The following is a 21,668-nucleotide window of genomic DNA, read 5'->3' on the forward strand; positions in this document are numbered from 1 at the left end:
AAATTCTGCAGGATTGCAAGAGCTAGGATAATCCCATGGGCTTTAGTCACTCAGAACAAGAATTGTCTGATTCAGGGAAACCTCTGCTGAGCAGCACGATAGAGTGGAACACCCAAGGTTCTAGGTGTAAATGAAACGTAATGAGGGAGGTTATGGGTGATACTAAGAAGCAGGGTGGTTGGGATGGCTCAATGGCCTTGAAAAGTCAAGCTACTGAATTAGCAAACTGATCCCTCGGTCTAGGAGCCAAGAAGCTTCATTGGAGCCTGTCAGAGAGCAAAAGTCCAGATAACATGTCTTTCGTTTGTCAGACATTCATTTGTTCAACAAGGGGAAATGGAAACTATTATTTCCTAGTACCTATTATGTGTCAGGCACTGTCCTTTTCTCTCTAGTTTTATTATCTCCATTTTATAGATGAGCAAACTGAGCCACAGAGCTGTCTAGTAGGTTCGCCCAACGTTGGACATGAAATATGTTGTATGACTGGAATGTGAATCCAATTCTGTCACACAAATCTGTAATCTTTATTGAGTATCTATTAAAAACCATGCTCTCTGATAGGCGTTGAGGCAACATACTACTTGTGTGAATGCAGAAAAGGGGCACTAAATAAGGTTGTAGCAAAAGGAAGGGGGTTAGTAGGACAAGGATTCCAACAAGCCATTGTTCTTAAATCTGAGAAGCTTGGTAATGGAAGTGGAGACATTGGCTCATTAATTCATTCCTTTTTTTTTTTTAATTTTAAAGATTTATTTATTTGAGAGAGAGAACGAACGCGGGGGAGGGGGAAGCAGAGGGAGAGAATCCTCAAGCAGACTCCGTGCTGAGTGCAGAGCCCGACACGGGGCTCAATCTCACAACCCATGAGATCATGACCTGAGCCAAAAGCAAGAGTCGGACACTTAACCAACTGAGCCACCCGGGCACCCAAACATTAATTCATTCTTTGATTCTCATGAGCAAGGGTAAGGATAGAGAGAATGCTGGAAAGGGAAGAATCTAAGGAAGAGAGGCCAATCTGCAACTGAAAGAGATTAGATAGGAAAATGTACTTGGGAAAGTGGACTACCCGGAGAAAAGAGAATTCAGGGGCGCCTGGGTGGCTCAGTCGTTAAGCGTCTGCCTTCAGCTCAGGTCATGGTCCCAGGGTCCTGGGATCAAGCCCCGCATCGGGCTCTCTGCTCCACAGGAGGCCTGCTTCTCCCTCTCCCACTCCCCCCTGCTTGTGTTCCCTCTCTCGCTGCATCTCTCTCTGTCAAATAAATAAAATCTTTAAAAAAAAAAGAGAATTCAATGGGAATTGCAAAAGTGGTGTGGCTCAAAGGATTCTGGGAAGCAGAAACGCTGATCGTTAAACACCCAGCAAACTGACTAGTGCTCTGCAGAGAGGCAGCAGTTCCAGGGTTAGAACCCTCCATGCCTTCGGTGTGGGGTAGCCACGGGGAAAACAGTGAGGTGGGATTCAGAGAGAACAGCACTGTTGTTTATGTGTCTGCGTGTGGATTCTGTGAATATATCTGCAGCTTGAGGTAGTCCAGAACACTCAGCCCTCGATGTAGCGACACACTTCTGTCAAGGATGTGTTTGAGAGGAGATCCATTACCCTCTCAAAGTATCTTTGAGTAGGAGTGCTTTTCTGGAATTTGGTATCTTTCCAGTAATTATGGGAAAGTGGGTGGGAGGAGGTAGGAATACATATTGACAACATCCTGTGAAATTTCCTGGGCGAAATTCATGACGCCAAATATATAAAATGTGCAAAATTTTTGTAAATTCTGGAGAGATCATATTTAAATAGGGTATTAATACCCATTCTGCCAACCTTTACTGAGCTTGTATGTGTATGTGCGCACATACACGGTAAGGTACCATAAAAAGGCCAGATAATGAGCTTGCTTTCACTGAGTAAATAATAAACTCCTTGAGAATTTATTTCTGTTCCATTTCCACAGTGTCCCGAAGAGTGTGCACACAAATGCAGCTATACTTCACTTTAGGCAATATCTTAGAAAAAAAAATTTGTTCTCCATTGTGTCTTTGCTGTAGAGTAACAAAATCTGGAATCCACATGCGTGATTCACAAGTTTCTGAACATGAATTCTGGCTCTGATATCTGTTTCTGTGATATTTACAAACATCCCAAATGCCACCATATTAGAGTGATCATCATGAAATATTGGGTTGTGTTTGTATCTTTCATTTCCACAGATGGTAAAATATGGACACACATTTGTACTAAAACTGCTTATAACAGATATTCAATAACTGCTTAACTGTTCAGTGTTTACTCCGTTTCTTGATCTAATATTGGATTAAATATTGCCCTGTAGAAAGAAATGGACTTTCAGCAATTGTCAAGTGTCCTTTTAATTAACTTTCCTTTACTACCATTCTTAAAAAATTGGTTTCAAAGTTCCAGTTATGAAGAACTGCTAATAATGCCACTTTAAAAAGATGAAGAGAAATGGATAAAATGGTAACAGAGTTGGTACTAGACTGCTTACCATCTATGTCTTAGGAATGACTAAGTTTCAGCTGGTCTTGTTCTAAGTAATATAGTGGAGTTTTTTTTTTTTTAAGGTAATAAATGACAGGAAATATTTGCTCTAAATCAACATATACATAGTTCATGTGCTTGAGAAACGCTCTAAAAGTAAACCAAGTTCAACAGTCACGAGTAGTCATGTGGAGACATGTTTTTTTTCTCACTTTTACAATGTTTGTAACATTCTTAACTAACGTTTCTGCTTTTTAAGCAACTAAAGCCATAAAGAGAACAGAATGCATGTATAATGCTCACTGTGGGAGTCTTGATCAAAGCTTAAGTATTTTAGAGAAGACAGTGCCAATAATCTAGGCTAAGTATACGAAAATAAGCATTTAAAACCCCATTAGAAATTCTATAGAATGGTGACTTTGAGAAGGGAGAAATACATTTGGTACATTTCAGAAAATAAGGAAATATGCTTTCCTTGTGTGTGGGTGAATTTTTTGTTTGCTTACAGGGGCGCTGAATGAGTAGGGTGGGGAAAACATTACCTGCTGCCCGTTACAGAGCTTACCTACTGATTCATCATCATGGATGTGTGTGGGGCCTATTTTGGAAGACAGTCTACTTTTGTAGGAAAAACAACTGGTTCTTAGGGAGAGCCCTTGAAATGGCTGCAAATAAGATGAAAACTTTGCAGTAGCCATGGTAACTCTAGAATGGGGGCCGATCGCAAAACCACATAAATTTACACAAAATCTCAGCTGAAGAATCAATAGGATGCTTGAATTTAATTCACTATGACATCAAGGCTCAAGAAAGATCCACTGTCATTGGTAAAGACAGATACTATTCAGTATTTTAAAATTCTCACAGTGTATCAGTTTTTCTTTTTTTATTTAACAGCTTCTACCTCAAATTTTCCAGTGCAAAAATGGAATCAACATCCTTCAGACTCTGAAAAATAATTGGTAGGTTATTCTTCAAATGTTTCATTTTTTCCCCCAGTAAAAATACCATGGTAAAATAATACCACAGCTTTATTTAGGAGTCAACAACAATTTATAAATATGTATGAGACACCTGGTTCATGCAATGTTGCCTGGGTTGGAAATTCAAGATGAATATGACAGAGCCTCTGAAAGTGAAAAGCTCTGACAGGTAATAAGCATCACACAGCACTGCAATGAGAGCTAAAATAGTGGTATGCATATAATGTTTCTTAGGTAGTTACAGTGTCTACACTTTTGCATGAGAGAATTGAGAGAGGCTTTGCAGAGGAGGTAATGATTAAACTGAGCTGAACAATGAAGGCAGGTGTTTCAGATGAGACCGGGACAAAGGGAATTCCAAGCAGAGGGGGGAAAGTCACATGTAAGAGGCTGGGAGTTGTAAAAAGGCACGATATAAATGTAGATCAAAATGGGCCGATCAGATGTTTCAGGGTGGCAGTGATACATTAGAATAGGCAGTGAGGTGTGCTTATGTAACAGGCCAAGAAGACAATGAGGTGCTCTCCAAAAGTAAATATACCTCCTTTATGATGACTTTTGCTTTTATTGCTTTATTTTCCTCCTCTCATAAGGGGATAATGTTAAGACCCACTACACAAGGTTGCAAAGCAAAGACTAAAAACTTGAGACAAAAAGGCAAATTATTACACATGCTTAATTAAATGTAAGGGCAAATTAGTCACATATTGAAATGACAATTCCACGTTTACCAAAGACCTTTTAATTTCAACTTGAGGAAATAAAGCCTTACACTCTGCCATTATTGTAAAAGCCCTCCTCATACATTACCTTACTACTTCTTCCTCACAACTGTCCTGTAAGGTAAGCAGGGGATTTGTTATTCATCATTCCCATTTTATTTCAGAGGAAACAGTCCCCGAGGTTGATCTACACCATTCCCACAACTAAATCATATCAGGGCTGGCCTTTAACTCCCATCTTCTGACTTCTGGTCTCATGTTCATCTTCACTACTCAATGCCACTTCTCTTTATATAAAAGAATTAACTGTGGCCTTTTTTAGCTTCTTAGTTATTTACAAAGATGGATTGCTCTTCAATGTTTGGAAGCGGGAAACCTCAGGACAAACCAGTTGACTGCGTGCAAATGCCTTCTCTCTTGGAATTGTCCCATGGCTATTGGGCTATAGGAGTTACTGCCCAGAGGGCTGAATATATGGTAGATACTGGCAAGGAACAATTTCTTAATTCCCTGGAATTTGAGATGACCAGGAAGGAGTGATACAGAGGGTTTTGACAGCAAAGCCTAAATGAGGAAGAGAAGAGAGGATGCTACTCATGACTGCAGATCAGGTGTTGCTACTGCCAAGAGCCTCCTGGGAAGTACAACTTGCTCCCATCAGCAGAGTAACTTTGAGAAGGGAATGCAGAAAGGAGAACGGCACTGATACATTGCTTAGAAAAGACGACAAACGGAAGAGAAAAGGCACCAGAAGGTGGGGCAGTAACCACAGGCCATCCATAATTTCTCACATAAACAAATCAGTTATCGTCAAGCCTATGACTTCAAACTCATCAGTTTTATGTATACATTTTGGAAAAATGGCTCGGTTTTGAATGGGGTATGTGGGGATGGGAATGGTGGCTAGAAATTTGTGTTTGGAAATGTGATACAATGCTTGTCTAAAAAAACAAAACAAAACATTGCCCCTAAAAGTATTCCCCCTGCTTTTGATAATCATGTGTAATAATCGTATGACATATGAGAAATAGAATCATGTGTCATAAAACGAGTATTTTATTTGGCTTAAGTTTTTATTTCATAAACTTAAACCTCTCCAAAATAAAATAATCCGCTGTTAAAAATCTGCCCACTAGATGGCTGTGTTGCCTTTATAAATATCCTTTTAAATTAAATCTGAATAAAAGAAAATTGAGGAAGTTTCTGGGAGTAATTACCCTTATTTGGAAAAATATCTATTCTTATGTGTGTGGAGGTTTGATAATTATATCTTTCTAAGGAATTGGAGAGGAGTCATTCAGTTATTCTGTGAGTGAAATAATCAAACTTGAAGGGGATACTTTTAATCTCGGGAGGTGTGCAGAATTGCACCCATTTTTCCTTTTTGGTATTTAGAAAATGTTCTGGATAGTCCCCAGCCCTAAGTCATTTGACTTAGGAATAATTTAGTCTTTAAAAAAAGGCAAGCCTAATCCTATTAACATTATAGTTATCCTTTCCAATAATAAGTTGTTTGAACTCTGATGTCTCTTGCTGGGGTAATATGGAACTTAAGTCATACTTTTTTTTTTTTTAAGATATTATTTATTTGACAGAGAGAGAGAGAGAGAGTGCAAGCAGGGGGAGCAGCAGAGGGAGAGAGAGAAGCATGCTTTTTGCCTCACGTGGGACTCGATCCCAGGACCCTGGGATCATGACCTGAGCCGAAGGCAGATGCTTAACCGACTGAGCCACCCAGGCGCCCCATAAGTCATATGTTCTTATGACAAGATTTCTATCTAGCAGCAGATAGGAATTTTTTTTTTTTAATTGAGAATTCTTTAAAAGAGCCATTTCGAGAATAGATTCTCCAAACGATTTTCATTCCAGTTTGGGCTATATGTAAGCAATCATTTCTTCTTTTAATGCATGGAAACTGAAGACAAATCTTTTTATCTACTCATCCTCTCTTTCTTTGCTACCAATTTCTCCCTACACATGCTTCTGTTTGAAAAGATGGGTTTCAAAGGTTCCCCTTTTCCATTGGTATAACATTTTTACTTCAAACTCCAAGCTATGTATTTTAGTTCATCAACACATTTGATTTAGAAGGCCAACTGCTAACAAGTTATTACATAGTTAAAATCTGGATCCATTATGTAAAGCTTATTTTTATTTTTTATTTTTTATTTTTTTAATTTAATTTTTTTTTAAAGATTTTATTTATTTATTTGAGACAGAGAATGAGAGACAGAGAGCATGAGAGGGAGGAGGGTCAGAGGGAGAAGCAGACCCCCCGCCGAGCAGGGAGCCTGATGCGGGACTCGATCCAGGGACTCCAGGATCATGACCTGAGCCGAAGGCAGTCGCTTAACCAACTGAGCCACCCAGGCGCCCCAATGTAAAGCTTATTTTTAGTTAAATAACCAAAGTTATTTATTTGGCATAAACAAGGTTTCTTTTTTTCTCCCCCTTAAAATTAAGAGAAGTACAGGATTGAATATTTAGATGTACTTTATATAATACACGCCAATCATCAGAATCTATTTCAGTTCTCAGGTTGACTGAAATCCTATTTTAAGTTCTTCCTTCAACCCACTGTAATTTTTCCTGTAAGCCATAATTAAGTTGATGCTTTTGTGGGAAAGCAAATATCTTGGATCTGAAAAGGCCAAATGGACTTCTATTTAGTTAGTAGACACTGTTATTAAAATGGCAAGTAGTCATCTCAGTCTTTAAATGCATCAGTTAAGCTGGAGCTCAAGCTTCTGGTTTTGGTTAACTTGTGTGCCTTTCATCCAAAGCAGAGCGAAAGAGTTAGGACTCTAGCAGTTGATACTCAGAAAGACATCTGATATCTGGTCACTCATCCGGCCCCCCATGCATCCCTCGCCTGCTATGTTCTAATTCCTGTGTATGTGAATATGTATGCGATGAGGCGGGAAGCATCCCTGAGAACAATTAGGATTGAAAGCAATAATCCTGATCTGTGGAGAAACTGAGCCCCTGAATAGAATGAACATACAGCCCTCTGGGAATCCTATGGCAGTGTGGTGCATGCTCCAGGAATGCTGAGTTGTACCTGTGCAGGTGAATGTGACAGTTCGGGAGAAAGGGCCAGGGACAGAGAATGCAGGAACGGGTTCTGTTACATTCACTGACAACATGTAAGCATAGAGTGGTCAAATCCTACAAAATCTGGTAATTTCCTTTCGGACTGAGACTCATGGCGGGTTGGGGGGACAGAAGAAATACCTATCAATAAGGGATTACTCAGGACCTCTAGAACGTACTGAAATGTAAACTCACTGACTTATGAATGTTATTAATTACATCTTACAGATGAAGAAACTGAGGCTCAGAAAGATTGAGTCACTTGCCGAACGTTTCACAGTTGTAGGTCATAGAACAAGGACACATTCAGGCCTAATTCCAGTGTTGCTGTCTCTTGTAAGTAGGCAATATTATATGAGGAAGATGTATTAGAATTTGTATATAGTCTTTAAATATGGCAAGATGACATCTGTTTATAATAAAACACATGGAATTATTATTCTGCCATTACTTATGGAATTAGTTGATTAAAATGGTCCTGTACTTTTAAATAATCTATGGTGCTTTATAGAAAAATTAGCAATGGCAAAAATTTGCTTTCTACTTAGGAACCCATGCTCCCAGGTGTACGCTGATACATAGTATTTTGACATCTGATACAAAGATACAAATTTTATAGCATTGAAAGTTACAAGATTTCTACAACCCAATTACGCAGATCTACCATACTTAATCATATCATAATAAACTTCATATTCAGAAGAAGTGGATTTTATTATTGTATCTGACAAGGAACAAGTAATTCCTGAATGACGTCCTAAAATAGCAGGCATATTTTAATAGGTCTATTGTGCCTAGACCTTGAAAAAGTAAGCCAGGCCTAAAAGAAATAATAGTTTTAATGAGAAGAAAAAAATAAAGAGTTAATACTTATTTCAATCTGATGTAACAACGACTACATTTTGTAGATAGGGTAGGGGTAGCAAAAATGTCATAACCGTATGCTTGGTATTATTATTGACTTGGGGAGGCTGGAGGGGAAGTTCTTAAATATTGTCCAGAGAGTTAATGAATTTGGTCTGGAATTTAAAGGGCTGAATTTCTTAATGCTTTAGATATTGAGTAATTTTGCTTTGATTAAATCAAGAAGGGAACTCCATCTTTCCTCAGATTGAACCTTCACCTGACATCAGGGTGCCTCACAGTGTTTGAGGAGGGGAGCATTTATTTTCACTGTGGGCAGCTTTTCTCTCTAAATTCTTCCTCCTTGTGTGCTTTATTTATTTATTTATTTATTTATTTATTTATTTATTTATTTAAGATTTGTTTACTTACTTGGGGGGCAGGGCAGAAGCAGAGGGAGAGACTGAATCCCAAGCAGACTCTGCACTGAGTGTGGAGCCCAATGCGGGGCTCGATCTCACGACCCTGAGATCATGAACCTGAGACCATGATTTGAGCCGAAACCAAGAGTTGGAAGACGCTCAACCAACTGTGCCACCCAGGCACCCCCTCCTTGGGCACTTTAAAGAGAAGCTTGATTCTCCCAGAGCTCACCAAGAAGACCAGGTGACAAGATGTCCTATGATTCTTACCGCACTGGACCACCCTGGTGTGCTGGGTACTGGCAATGTCCGTCATTTCCTTCTTTGTGAAGCTCTTCTCATGGCTTCTGTGCCAGGACTGTGTTTTGTGTTACCCCTCAGACTGTCTCTTCTCTGCATTCCATGTATGAGGCACTTGCACTGCTTTCTCTCTCAACACTGGAATTTCCTGAGGTGTCCATCCTTAGCTCACAGCTTCATTCCACAGCTAACTCTTGGGTGCCTTCAACACAGCAAGTCCAGCTCACCACCTGTCCTGCCCTAAACAACCTCCTACTGCCGTGTCCTCTCATTTGATGGGGCCGCCATCAACCTGGCCATGGGAGCAAGCAGCATGGCGGTATCCTCCCCTCCTCTTCCTCATCTATTGCAAATTCTTGACTGTACATCCAGTGTCTCTTGAATTGGTAATCTCTCCATTCCTTTTATCATTGCTTTATTTGGGGACCCCAACATCTCTTACTGAGGCTATTACAAAACCTCCTAATATTCTCCTTGTTTTTTGTCTTGTCCTCCCACATACTTTCCACTGCCTCCAGAAGGATAGACTTAAAATATACAATGGGCTTTGTCTCCTCATTTAATAATCTTCAGTCACTTCTTATATCCAAAGCAGTATGAAGTCCTTATTCCTTAATATAGCACTAAAGGCATTTTATTGCTGCCTATCTCTTCAGCCTTCTAGTTTGTCCTTCTTGACTTTATATCCCAGAAACACTAAAGAGATTTTGGTGCTCTCCCCCAGAACCTTTGGCCCTCTCTACTACTAATTACTGCTAACACACCCACACACCCACACACACACGCACGCATGCACAAGGGAGAATGAAGGAAGATGGTGCATAAGAAGAAATCTGGTGCCTAATAAGCATCACCTGCCACATAATATACAAAGGCCTGACTGAATATGCCTGTTATTTTTTAAAATAATTTTTGAGACACGAATTTTCATATTTTATAAAGTTGGACTCAAATAGAAAATCCAAATTCAGTCATCCATTTAACACCTACCCTAACTATTAGCTAACTTATTTTTGACTATTTTAAAGTATGAAACTTTAGTATATGTTTACAGAAATGTTCAGTGCCAACTGACCGATATGAACTTTTATGAATTCAACTATAAAATCCACATAATAAATTTTAAAAGTATTAACCCCCAAAACAGAAACCCATGTTAAACAGAAGGAAATTCACTAATATGAAAACCAGTAGAGTGAGTTGGCCCTCCCTGTGTTCAGCTTTGTTCAGGGCAGAGGGAGGCATGGCCACGGGTATGAAGAGCACCAGCTCAATGCCAAGGTCATCTCAGACGTCTGCCACACCCTGGCCCATCCAGACCCAGGTGGCCCTCACCACATCACCACAGATAGTGAGTCAACAGAGATTCGAGAGATGCTCTCTGAGTCTGACCCTGAAATGATCTGAAGTCAACTGGGATCTCCAGACCAGTGTACCCCGCTCATGTGCCCATGCAGGGCCCTGTCCCAGAACACACTCCCAACCCCGATACCTACAGTATCTTTCCTCCTATCAGCCTCTGGGCTTCTTTGCTAGAGTGAGGCTCCTCTCTCTCTTCCACTCTGAGGATACTCCTTGTTTCTTTGGAACTCCCTTTCCATGGCAAGCACACTTCCTGTGTTCTCAGCCTCCTATAGCCCCTGTTCCTGCTCTGACCCTACCTGGCACCCAGCTCTCTGAAGGCGTCTCTCAGGCAGCTCCTCCCACACTCCCCACAGGGCAAGGTGGGGGCTAGCATTCCTCTTCCACATTCTAGAAGGCTTATTCCATCTGACTTTCCCCTTCTCTGCCTCTCCAGATCCTCCTATAGAGGAGCTGCCTTTCCTTCTAAGCTGCCCCTTGCCTCCTTCTGACTTGAATTAATTTTAACTTTCTTTCTCTAGCCCTTCTTAGTAGGATCTGTCCCATGGTCTGGGAACTCTGGGAAGTCATGTGCCAAAAGGGAGAGAATTTTAGCTTTCACAGGGCTAGCTAATTTCAGTCTGTGGGACAATTTCTCCTGAGGAGAATGAAGAATATCCAATGCAGTGGGCCAAATCTTGTAGGCAATACACAGTAGTGCATGAGGACTGTGAATTCAATTTGAAAACTAAGAAGTTTTGAAATGGTTCATATCAAACCAAGAAATGAAAAGTCTGGAAGTGTCATCTTCAAGTGGACAAAACAACGGACTGGATATTAAGACATGTGCATTTTAGCCTCACTTCTGTCACCAATGAGCTTCGTGAGACTAGGGAAGGCTTCAGTTTCCTTATCTGGAACATTAGACACAGCATTTTCTAGACATTAGTTTTTTTAACAAGGCCAATTTTTCTTCCAGCCAAAAGCTAGGGGCACCTGGGTGGCGCAGTTAAGTGTCCGACTCTTGGTTTCTGCTCAGGTAGTGATCTCAGGGTCGTGAGATGGAACCCCGCATTGGGCTCCATGTGGAGTCTGCTTAAGTCTGCTTAAGATTCTGTCTCGCTCTTCCTCTGCCCCTCCCCCCCGCTCTCTCTTTCCCTCTCTCTCAAATAAATGAATGAATCTTTTTTTTTTTTTTTTTTAAAGCTTATACCTAAGTCTAATATGTAAAATAGCTAAGGACAGAGCCATTCCCTGGGGCTGGGGCTCCCAGCCCGACTCCCCTGGAGCCATCCCCTCACTCCCACCAAGTGGCCTGAGAAGTCAATAGGAACATTTGGAGAGATTGAGAGATGAGAGGTGAAGTCTCTTGAGTTCTGATTTTTTATGGTTGAACATGGAAATCTGTCTTGCTTGATAGGACACCACCAGGAGCAACAAGGAACTAACACAGGGATGGATTAGCACCTAAAGACTTCTTTGGGAAAAAAACACAACAATCTGGGTTATTTTAACATAACCTCTGATGTTGGAAGAGGGTTCGCGGGACAATCTGGAAATTAGCTTTAAGCTTGACGTAAATTTTGAAATCTCTACTTTTCCGTCTCCTTCTTGAGGCCCTTACTTTTGGGAGCCCACAGCAGTTTCTACTTTGCGATGCCCCGTCACACGTGTCATCTCGAGTGCACGTGTGTGAATGTCCTCACTGCTCCCTACTGTCCTGGAGATGGCAATTTGGTGGGGAGCCCACATCGTTCAAAGATTTCATTCTCACCAAGAAAAGGGAAGAGAGTTAACTACCTCTGTTTGAATCTTGATGTCAGAGGAACATTAAGTTTTCACAGTGGCAACCTTGAACCTTTAGATAAGTGGTCTTCACAAAACTCTCTGTCCTCTGGTCAGGAACAGCTTAGTCCCACGTATAGAAGGACTTGCAAATTTATACATGGTTCGTTTTACGGCCCAAACTCAGACCTCCGTGATTCATTTCTGTTACACAGCTCACATGCTCTAAACCACATTCCCTTATTTTCTCCTCTTGAAATGGAAGGCTGTGGGGAGAGAAGGGAAAGAGACTGAATTGGGGACAGAAGTGGTTCCTTGAAAGGGACAGAGAACAGATGGGCTTAACAAGTCATTATGGATTAAGTCCCAACTTTTTAGATGTTGGAAGGAAACTATGGAAATATTTAGCAGTTTTGTACTTCATCTCTGTTTCATCCCCCCTCCCTCCAAAGCACAGTGGTAATTTTATTAAGATAGGAATAAGTTTAAATATGGGAGAGGAGCTGATACTGAAATATGAAAGAGAAATGCAAAGCTGAGGGAAATACTATGTTGTTGAAAAAACCTATAATGTGTAAGGCTAGGGTGAGGCATTTGTATTTATTATTAGATACAGAAATTTACTTTCCTAGCATTCTATTTCCTTAAAAGGAGGAGAAATCAGCTACGGGACAACTGTTCCTTTTTACAAATGACAGTTACACTTCATATTTTGATTTCTAACTTTATTTTGGTCTCCAAATTAACATTTTTTAGTGTTTCCTTCTGTTCTGCTCCTCTGACCTACCCTGGAAAATTTGAAGAACGTTTATTTCTTTTGTTTTTCCACTCTAATAAGGTTTTAAAATTTTTTTTCTTAAACTCAAAATAAAAAAATAATATTTTCAAAATGCACGTATTGAGATTCTCATTTGCAATGAGATAACGCAATTAGAATTCATAGTTAAGGCAATTTAACTTTCTTTTTTTTCAAGTTGTTTACATTATAAATTATCTATGATTTGTCATTTATAAATTTATAGAATGTTTGTTTTATGGCTTAGACTCAGGCATCCATGACTCATTGCTAACAAACATAGTTCTTGACAATGACACTTGAGTCTAGAACTCAGAGCCCTCATCCAATGCACCAAGTGTTTGAGCTCAAATCAGCGTCACTTTAGAGGTGTGGAGAGTTAATGCAGCTTCCAAAAACTGTTTTGTTCTCCATCCATAGTCTGTGTTCTCTGACAGTTTGATGCTCAAGAGCTCATGTTGAATGTTTTGTTATTCAGTGTGCACTTTATAAAAGCAAGTCTCACTAAATATATGTAGGAGAGGAAAAAAACAAATCTCACCAAATAGCTGTTTGACAGCAAATGAATATAGTGCAATAAAACTTCATATTTGTGACGTCTTACACAGAATCTAAAATAAAATAGCTTTCCTTTCTAAGATCAGTTTTTATATTATATCCATAAGCAGATCTTTAAAAATATATATATACATTATTTCAAGCCAGCTCCTCTTTATAAAGGAGATTTTATTTTTGCCAATATGAAGTGTTCTATAACCCAGTGAGCTAATGCGAGAGAGAGAGAGCACGCACGAGAGCACGCAAAGGCAGGGGTGTGGGGGTGCAGAGGGAGAGAGAATCCCAAGTGGACTGTGTGCTGAGTGCAGAGCCTGATGCAGGACTCAATTTCACGACCCTGAGATCACGACCTGAGCTGAAGCCAAGAGTAGGACGCTTAACCGACTATGCCACCCAGGTGCCCCCCACTGAGCTAATTCTTAAATGCATACTATGTGTCAGGCACTGTTTTCAGCTTGAACGTGTTTTATTTCGTTTAATGTTTACAACAATCTTATGAAGTAGGGATTCTTATTACTATAATTTGACATATGAGGAATTTGAGTACATTAAGTAACTTGTTAAAAGCCAAACAGACAGTGATGATGAGGACAAGATTTGAACTCAGGGAGTCTGACTTCCAAACCACCACATTAAGTCACTACACTTTACTCCATGGATTCAAACCAGAGATAGATGATCTCTTTAGGAGTGATAAATGATAAAAAAATACATAAAATTTTGTGAAATATTTCCTCCATCTGAAATAGTTAAGGCTTAAAAATGAAGGAAAAGGAGTCACTTATGATTTTCCTTAACAAAGAATCATCATCTGGGAGGCAATTTTGATATTTATAAAACCTAAACTTTCCAAATTGCTAAAATGTCTGATGGTTTTCTGGAAATGAAGTTTCCTAAAAGGGACAGAGCTTGTTTAACACCAAGGCTACCACTAAAGCATAACAAGTTTCATCTATTTCGGCCACAATGATAGAATATTATGCCACCATATCATACCAATAACCTCAAAGGATGTCAGGAAACTGCGGAGATCATATACAAGAAGATGATTCAAATATTTGGGCCTTTCTTCAGAGCTTTGACATAAGTCGGGGGAGATCCAGAGGACCACTACTAATCCAGAAGATCCACTTGTGAATTCGATCTTAAAGGACCCCAAAACTTATGGTTCTATGGAAAGTTCCATTAAGTCTAGCATCCCCCTGGGGAATCTCATCCACATAAATCCTAGGACTCTGGGTCTTGCAGATTTTCTTACTGGAAGGCACTTGGGGAATTTGGAACTGGAGCAGGTTTCCCGAGGTGCCTGAATCACGGACGTTTAGTATTAGACAGAACCTTGGGAATCAGCTTGTCTAACTTTATCATTTTGCCAATGAGGAAACCAAAAAGCAGAGTTTAAAACTTTGGATGATGTCCCAGGACCTGTCAGTGATAAAATCACCAAGGAAAGCAGGCTCTCTGGCTCTCAGTTTGGAGATTTTAGTTGACTGACTTGGCCTTCATACCCATCATAGCCCCTGGCCTTTTAGACCTGTGGACATGGATCTGGGGCACTTCTTTCTCTGTCCTTTATCAGGCATCTGTGGCTTGAAGGGCCACCCTGACTCACAGTTTTGTGGCTCCGTGACGGAATGATCAACATCCTGTGAAACAGCATATAACTAAAACACAACATCGACTATGATGTACAGTACTGCTGAATATTATCTTCATGTTCTTGTACCTTCCAGAACATTGGAGAATATTGTTTATGGTTAAACAAGTCTATAACCATAATCTTCATTTTACCTATCTCTTTAAGAAGGGTGGATGGAGAAAAAGAGGATAAAAAAGTAAGTTTTCAACTGTTTACCTTACTCTCAATTTAAATGTAGATTCTGGGGAAATATTCTATTCCCAGGGATGGTCTCCAATAATTCCTACTTGTAAGGGAGGAAAAGGAGACAGGTTGAGCGGTTTCCAGGATCCCAAGAACGAAGCTGCAAATTCACTCTAGTTAGTCCCCAGCTAGCGTGGGGGTGGGGGGTCCTACCGAGAGAGCCACATACCAGGAGCAGCTGCAGCAACAACACCAGCAGAAGCAACACGTGTTGTTGGGTCTCTGGTTTCCAGGCCCTTGAGACACAGCAGGTGTTCCTTCATTTTGTGATTGCTGTCTCTTTCGCATTTCAGCTACTTTCGTACCCAACTGGCTGAAAGAAGAGAGAAAACAGAAGGTATGAAAAAATTAAAAGAAAGATCTGTTGCCTCTGCTGAAGGGAACATAGTTTAATTGGGATGGGAGATAAATGAAGGTAAAAAAAAAAATGAATAAGCTTTAGCAGTCCAATTAAAAATTTTCAAGAAAAAATTTTTAGGAGACTATCTTAAAAACCTGAGGGACAAACTTCCACCCTTATCTGCTACATAAAATGATCATAACGACGTTGTCATGTAATCAAAATCAAGTCGGTAAGGTAAAAGAGACAAGGTTGGAAAATTTATGTCTAACTTCTTTCTTTACTCAAGAAGGATTTCATCTGCTTTCCCTGGTGAACACCTCTAAATGACTGTAGCTGGGGTACATAACTTGTTTCTCCCCTGGTGTTCACTTACAGTCAGGTTCATTGAGTTTTACAAATCAGCTTGCAAGGGTTCTAACTATGTAACACTGTGAGGAAGACCAAGTTTGTTTTTGGTGTTCTTTCAGCTTCTTTTAAGACATTGCATCTCCGTCTGACTCGCCCTTCAGGGGCCGAATCTTGATCATATATATTGGCAAAGTGCCTTTTTCGCTGTTAGGAGTCCCTGTTGCAAAGGTAACACCTCCCTTCCCTCCACCGCCCCAGATGAGTTTTCATTCAGTAGAGAATCGTGGAAAAATAAAAAGTCATCAAATCCAGGGAAATTACTTTGGCGGAATGTCGATATCATGGCAAATGAGAAAAATATTGGGGTACAGGATGAACTACCTGTGACCTTATGAAGCAGGCCAAATGAGCTGTCACCTACGTATAGATGACCTAGGACTTTGTTGAGGATAAAAAAAAAAACTTTGAGTAGAATAATATCAAATATAGCATGACCTCATAAAAAAGAAATGAATTCTACTGCATGATTTTTTCAGAAATATGCAACGTATGTAAATCATATACATACAATGTCATGTGTGACTGTGAGCAATACTTATTAAAACCATCATGTACTTTGGGTTATTTTGGTATTGTGAGCTCGTGCTTTAAAAATTATGTTTTCAAGCATTGACTTTTTTAAATTGGAGAATAAGGTATGTATTAAAAATTTTTTTTCTGTGTTCACATAAGGGATGTAGTTAAAGAATTTTCATGGGCAAATGCTTATATATTCTTGTAGCATTTCTAGTTAAAAGGTTATCATAATATATATGGTATATAATCTACTTCAGAAGAAAACAAAGTCAGAGGAAAGAGTGAAATATAAGAAGCAATTAAGTACTGAAAATTGATAAAAATAATGATGTTGGACTTAATTAATGACTGGCTAAAGTAAAATCCCATGATTCTCTGTTTAGAACAGTCTAGAAATAAATTTAAGACCACATAAATTAGGGAAATGGAAGGGTTTCCTTCCCACCACTAACACTGTTTTTATATGTATCACAGTGTCCCCAGATTGTTCAATTTAAGAGTCCTTTTATCAATATCTCCAGGCCAATCAGCACCTGTGACACAGTGATCATTCCATCCTCTTTGAAATGCTTTCTTCTCCTGTCTTTCTGGGCACCACACTCACCTATTCGCTCTCTAGCTTACGAGTCACTTCTCAGTCTATTTTGTTCTTTCCTTTTCTCATCTTTCACCTCCAAATTTTGGCTGGCCACAATACTCTGTCCCTAGAACTTCTCTGTCATTTTTTTGATGAACTCATTGAGACTTTTACTGGACCTGTTTCCTGTTCAGAATTCTCAAATTTACAAGTCCAGTAAAGATGATTTTCCCGAATTCAGGACTCATCTATCCAACTACCTACCTGACGTCTCCCCTTGGCTTTCTCAACTTGCCATCTCAGGAACATGTTCCAATCTGACTCTCTTTCCTCCTCCACCAATCTGTTGCTCCCACAATTCTTCCACTTTCAGTAAATGAAAAGCCTTATCTAATTATTCAGATCAAGGGGGAAAAAAACAAAAACCTGTGGAATCATCCTAGACTCCTCTCTTTAATTCAGACCTCACATCAGCAGATCAGCAAATGCAAGGCCTCTTTATTGTTCCTTTCCACTCCCTTCTGTTTTTGCTACTCCTCATCTCATCTCTTCTCTTCCCATTCCATTCCATTCTAGTCTCAACACAGCAGCCAAAGTGAGTCTTTTAAAAATAAGTAGGTGATTTCAGCAAAGATTCTTCCACCCAAATCCACTCTAAATCTTCCAGTGGCTTCCCATTTTACTCAAGAGTCAAAGCCAATGTTTTGGCAATCTGGTCCTTTATCACTTCTCTGAATCTCCTTTTCTCTCCTCCTCGCTCACTCTGTTTAAACACAATGGCCTCCTTGCTATTCCTCAACCATGCCTGGTACAGTCGTGTGTCAGGGCCTTTGCACTGGCTATTCCCTCAGTGCTTGACTTCATCCTTACTCCTATGTTACATTCTCAGGGGAACCTTCCCTGCTATCTTATTTAAAATCACACCTCCCCACGGGGCGCCTGGGTGGCTCAGTCGTTAAGCGTCTGCCTTCGGCTCAGGTCATGATCCCAGGGTCCTGGGATCGAGCCCCGCATAGGGCTCCCTGCTCTGCGGGGAGCCTGCTTCTCTCTCTCCCACTCCTCCTGCTTGTGTTCCCCCTCTCACTGTGTCTCTCTCTGTCAAATAAAAAAAAAAAAAATCACACCTCCCTTACTCCACCCCAAGCATAACCTATCCACCCTTGTTTGTCTAACCAACTAGAAAATAAGTTCCATGAAGGTAGAGATTTTTGTCATTCTGTTCATTGTAACAATGCCGGTACATAGTAGATAACACAAAAATGTTTGTTGAGTGCTGAGTTTTATAAGCAATTTCACTGATGACAAGAAAAGGACAATAAACTCTATCACACCCAACACTGAAAATTATTAATTTCCTAGCCAGTGCAATAAAATAAGAAAAAGTAAATAAGGGTTGAAGGAAAACACACATTTTAATATTTACAAGTGATATGGTTGTCTACAAAGAAATTCCAAGAGATTAAATGAAGTTAACAGAGAAAGTTCATGGAGGATACCAGGTTAAGCTTCAAAAATCAATGTCTTTCTAATATACTACCAATAACTAATTAGAATATATCAGAGAAAGAAAGGCATCATTCAAATGAATTATAAAAATGAAAACAACTGGTAATATTTCTAAAAAAAGTTGTGCAAGAACTTTTTGAAAATATTACAAAACTTTATCAAAAAATACAAAACAAACCTGGATAGAGATAGGTTATTTTCTCAAGTGGGGAAATGGGGTATCTTCAAAATGTTAATTGTCCCAAATTATTCTATAAATTCAATATGACTGTAATAAAAATTCTAATTGAATCATTCATGGAACTCAACAAAGGGATTCTAAAATTTATGTGGAAGAATAAAAGGGCAGAAGTAAACCAAGATATTTCTGAAGACAAGAACAAGTGGTGATATCATGTCAATAATATGAAACAATAATAATTATGACAGTATGTCATTGGTACGGGAATACATAAGTAGATCAGCAGAAAGAATTTGTACAGAGCTGAGACACAGACTCAGGCATGTATGCCATCCTGGCTTAAATCAGAGGACACCTCCATTATCATTCAGAAAAGGTTCAACACGTGGTGTTGATACAATTTGATTTAAACATGAAAAAAACTACATCTTTAAGCTATAACACACACACACACCAACTTCAAATGAATTAGGGATAGATGTTACAAACAATTATAAAACTCTGATAAGAAAATATAGAAAAATGCTTTTATAGTTTCAGGGCAGGAAAAGGATTTCTTACGAGACTAAGGCAAAAAGGAAATTATTATTTTTGATATAGTCTAATTTATCAAAAACCTTTGAACAAATAAGGATAACATAAATAAAGTGAAAAATGAAAACTGGACTAGAAGATACAAAGGATTATTATCTGTAATACTGAAGTAACACATCACAATTGAAAAATACAAATAACCTAATAGAAAAATAGGCAAAGAAGATGTGTGGGCAGTTTATAGAAGAGGAAAATATAAATGGCCCAAATTAGATTAATAAATGCTCAAAACTAGTAATGAGAGAAATTCAAATAAACAATTATTCCATAACCAATTTCCCCACAGTTAAAAAGTCACAGGGTACCAAATTTTGAGAGAGGATGTGGGTAAACAAAAAGCTCTCATACAATCATTTTGAAGAATAATATTGGCTACATAACAGTGTAGCTAACAAATTCCACTCTCATATTTATACACTGTAGAAACTTTCACATATGCATACGAAGACATTAATGACAGTATTTTTAATAACTTAAATGGGAGGGGCGCCTGGGTGGCTCAGTCGTTAAGCGTCTGCCTTCGGCTCAGGTCATGATCCCAGGGTCCCGGGATCAAGCCCCACATGGGGCTCCCTGCTCCGCGGGAAGCCTGCTTCTCCCTCTCCCATTCCCCCTGCTTGTGTTCCCTCTCTCGCTGTGTCTCTCTCTGTCAAAATAAATAAATAAAATCTTTAAAAAAAAAAATCTTAAATGGGAAACAATCCATATTTTCATCTTTTCAGGAATGAATAAAAATGGTGATCTCATTATATGATGATATATAAAACAACACTTAAAACGAATAATTTAGATCTATAGATTCAGCTGGGAGATCGTAAAATAACATTGAATGGAAAAAACAGCTGTAAAATATTAAATATAGCCTGTATTATTAACTTAATTTTTGTAATTACACAAAACAATTACCTTTTATTTCCAGATAATATATATAGTAAAGTAATAAAAGCATGAACTAGAGCCATGACTTTGGATGCTTCTGGGGGATGATGATGGGAATGTGATTGGAAAAAGAGGGGATTTTTAACTATCTGATCATTTCTTTTACAAAGACCTGAAGCAGTAACAAAATATTAATATTTGTTTAATTGGAGTATTGCATGCAGGAGTATTTATCTTTTGTACTTATTTATATTTTTTTCTTCGGAACCCCCCCACCCCTCCCACATACACACATACATAAATACAATACAGCTTTATACCAGAGGTCCTTATCTATATCTTATCCCGGAAGTTTGCAGAAAGATTCATCACCTTCTTGAGAATTGAATACCTTCATTTTCTCACTGTTAAATATTCAATTTTGGAAAATTCATAGAGAAATGCCATGTTGGGTGCAATAGTGTAGTTTAAAAGCATTGAAAAGGAGTTCAAATATTATGGTAGATTTGTAGGACTTTTCACTGTTTTCTAAGTCCTTTGGCTCATTAGAAAAAAAATCACAGAGGCACCTGGGGGGCTCAGTCAGTTAAGCATCTGCCTTCAGCTCAGGTCATGATCCCAGGGTCCTGGGATCGAGCCCTGCGTCGGGCTCCCTGCTCAGAGGGGAGCCTGCTTCTCCCTCTGCCCCTCCCCCTGCTTGTGCTCTCTCTCTCTCTCTTTCTGTGTCAAATAAATAAATAAAATCTTTTAAAAAATTAAAAAGAAATTACAGGCGAATGCTTTCTTTGTGCTTTTCTGTGGTAATTGTGTGTGTTGTGTCATAAATATTTTCCTTCTGACAAAAAAAAAAAAAGAGAAAATACTACTCATTGATTTCTCTTGTGTAAATACCCATACCATTTAGAGCTGGTTGCTTCTATTTTTCTGACTGATCTGTATGTGTCCCTGAATACCCAGCAGTTCGGTATTTATACTCTGTATTTTATCAACTGTGTTTGGAGTCTACACTTCTCCTGGGCTGCCTGGCATACAACTATATATAAGAAAAACAGTCTGTTGTCATATTTTGCTACATAGCTGCACTGTCCAAAGAATTACACACACAGAGGGGGAGGAAAAACTATTGAGAGAGCTACTTAGTGACAGGACTTTCTCTGGGTGAAGAGGCATGGCGAATAGCGGCTATTCACATCCTGGAATCCTTACTTGCATCTACTTCCTGTGTGTCCTTCTAAACAGTGGTACTTAGGATAATTCACGGGGTTTATCTGTAAATACAGAAGGGAAAATCTGTGTAACTGTTATAGTTTTCTTTTCTAGAGGTAACTGATTCTAGTTTTAAGCAAAACAAATTTTCTTAATGTCATAAAGGAAAAAAGAAGAAAAAATGTTTTGCAAAAGGGTGCATAACCAAGGACTAAAAGTCAAACAATTTTGAG

At 39.1% G+C, this 21,668-nt stretch overlaps 1 protein-coding gene across 3 annotated transcripts in view; it reads right to left on the minus strand.

The window, feature by feature from the left end:
- RGS17 (regulator of G protein signaling 17) overlaps window positions 1–21,668 on the minus strand; it is a 93,337-nt gene that overhangs the window by 15,931 nt on the left and 55,738 nt on the right. For 2 of the 3 annotated variants that reach the window (XM_064598233.1, XM_045865778.3), the window contains exon 2: window positions 15,395–15,538. In XM_064598233.1, the coding sequence (XP_064454303.1) occupies window positions 15,395–15,513 (119 nt within the window). In that variant the 5' untranslated portion in view covers window positions 15,514–15,538. The remainder of the gene's footprint in view (window positions 1–15,394; window positions 15,539–21,668) is intronic. The other variant, XM_064598232.1, reaches the window with a different exon arrangement.

Source organism: Mirounga angustirostris, unplaced genomic scaffold (assembly GCF_029215605.1).
Source record: "Mirounga angustirostris isolate CCGP_5_RB_7025 unplaced genomic scaffold, mMirAng1.0.hap1 SCAF_8, whole genome shotgun sequence".
NCBI classification, from domain to species: Eukaryota; Metazoa; Chordata; class Mammalia; order Carnivora; family Phocidae; genus Mirounga; species Mirounga angustirostris.